The sequence below is a fragment of the Microtus ochrogaster genome, linkage group LG2, assembly GCF_000317375.1.
Source record: "Microtus ochrogaster isolate Prairie Vole_2 linkage group LG2, MicOch1.0, whole genome shotgun sequence".
Lineage (NCBI taxonomy): Eukaryota > Metazoa > Chordata > Mammalia > Rodentia > Cricetidae > Microtus > Microtus ochrogaster.
Genome location: NC_022028.1, coordinates 54,032,138 through 54,034,468, shown reverse-complemented (window position 1 = coordinate 54,034,468; position 2,331 = coordinate 54,032,138). Strand labels below are relative to the sequence as shown.

The 2,331-nt window shown below is 46.0% G+C and overlaps 1 protein-coding gene across 1 annotated transcript in view; it reads left to right on the top strand.

The window, feature by feature from the left end:
• Window positions 1–1,046, top strand: part of LOC101996807 (HLA class II histocompatibility antigen, DRB1-4 beta chain-like) — a 4,258-nt gene extending 3,212 nt beyond the window's left edge. Inside the window, exon 3 of the mRNA XM_005360433.2 lies at window positions 850–1,046. Coding sequence (XP_005360490.1) covers window positions 850–854 — 5 coding nt within the window. The 3' untranslated portion in view covers window positions 855–1,046. The remainder of the gene's footprint in view (window positions 1–849) is intronic.
• The last annotated feature ends 1,285 nt before the right edge of the window (window positions 1,047–2,331 follow it).

Here is a 2,331-nt window from a genome sequence, read left to right as displayed (position 1 = left end):
AAGGCCAGAGAGAGAAGGGGAGGGGGAGAGAGGAGGGGAGGACACAGAGAGAAGAGGGGAGTGGGGGGAGAGAGGAGGGGAATACAGAGAGAAACGGGGGGGGGGGTCACACACATGTGAGGAGCACCCAGAGGGAGTATGTGGCTGTTGATTGACAGGGGTGCTTACCTGGACCTGGTCTGACCTGTCACAGGTGGATCCAAGCTGTGACTCCCTGAAGTTTGCATTAAATTCTTAAGTTTACAAAAAGTGATAAAGTTATAGACATATTAGCATTGCCACTGTTTTAAATTTGCACCTGTAGAAAAAGCAGCTAACAGGTGTCTGTAGTCAGCTGGAGTAGACTCATTTCTGCGAGCCACGGCAGAAGCTGTGGCTGTGGGTTAAAAGTGTGAGCATGCTCTCCTCTGTCCAGAGGACTGGACGTGTGTGTGTGTGTGTGTGTGCGTGTGTGTGTGCGCGTGTGTGCACACGTGTGCATGCGCATGTGTGTGCACTTGTGTGTGTACATGTATATGTTTATGTCTACATATAGACAGACATTCAGATAGATAGATATGACAGAGATGTTTTCAGTATGATGAGAAGCACTTTTAAGTCTATACTTAGAAAATAACCAAGGAAATGTAAAATCTTGAGCTTCTGACTATGATGACATTAGCAAAACTTTAGTGGTGCTAGATTAATAGCTTATCAGAACTCCATTGATTAATGTTAAAATTCTGAACTATTTTTGTTTTTGGTTTTTTGAGACATGGTTTCTCTGCATAGCCTGGCTGTCCTGGAACTCACTCTGTAGACCAGGCTGGCCTCAAACTCAGAGAGATCCACCTGTCTCTGTTTCCACAGATTAAAGATGTGCACCACCATTGCCAAGACCTTTGAACTTGTGAAGTCTTAGTAGCAATAACATAGATGGAAGGAAATGTGCGAAATCTTGTTTTCACTTCAGATCCCTTCCTTAGACCGTCACCACGCGCATTGGCACACCTCAGATCCCTTGCACACCTCAGATCCCTTCCTTAGACCGTCACCACGCGCAGTGGCACGCCTTAAGTTACTTTCTTAGATCCTCACAACTCACTTCACTTCAAATCTTTTATTTCCATACCATGAGACACAGATGGTTGGTCCCTGAGATCAGTCATCGCAAAGCAAACTCTTTAAAATAAAGGAATAGTAAAACATTGAAACCCATTCTGTGGTTTATCTTTCAGTGTGAAGTCAGTCAGCAAGGTGAACCGTTCTGTGTTGCCTTTCCTGTTGGGAGACCTAATGGCTCTGGAAAAGTGAGGCCTGATTTTACACACGAAATGAACTAATCGGGCAGCAGCAGCCTTGCGGGGAGGGGCTGGGTGCTCGCTGCTGCCAAACTGATAAAGCTACAGTTAGTTGTCAACACCATCAGCTCTCTTTGCTCAGTGGTTAGTGTTGCCACAACCCAGGAGTTGCCTTTGCCATGGAGTTCTTTGGAGAACTTAGGGTTGCCTCTAGGAGCTGTCGTTTCTGTCTGTCGTGGGAAGCTGTGTGTGTATTAATTAATTAGTGAATTAATTAATTAAAAAAATTCTCATTTTACATACCAATCCCAATTTCTACTCCCTCCCCTCCTCCCACTCCCTCTCCCTTCCCCCCACTCCAGAGGGTAAGGCTTCCCAGGGGAGTCAAGCAAGTCTATCACCTTGCTTTGAGGCAGGACCAAGGCTCCCCACTATGAGCAAGGTATTCCTCCAGAGAGAATGGGTTCCAAAAAGTTCAATCACAGGATAAATCCTGGCCCCACTGCCAGTGGCCCCACAGACTACCCCAGCCATACAACTGTCACCCACATTCAGAGGGCCTAATTTGGTCCTATGTAGGTCCCCAGCTGTCAGTCCAGAGTCAGTGAGCTCCCATTAGCTCAGGTAGACTGTTTCAGTGGGTGTCCCCATCATGGTCTTGACCTCTTTGCTCATGTTCTCATCCCTCCTCTTCAACTGGATTTTGGGAGCTCAGCCCAGTGCTTGGTTGTGAATCTCTGCATCTGCTTCCATCGATTGCTGGATAAAGGTTCTCACGGGAAGCTAAAAATTAAACATTTAGCATGTCATATTTAGCAGATCTCTGAGGAGTTTGAACACCATATATCAAGTATACCTGATTTTAAACAGACTGATGTTTTTAGCTACTTGCTTTAGGGTTAACCTTGAAAACATCTACAGGAGGCTGATAAAGCTCGTCCCTGCAAGTGGATTGCATTTGCACTTGGCATGACTGACATGGTTCTGAGCTCATTAAAGAATCTGATCATTGGGGCTGGAGAGATGGCTCAGTGGTTAAGAGCACTGGCTG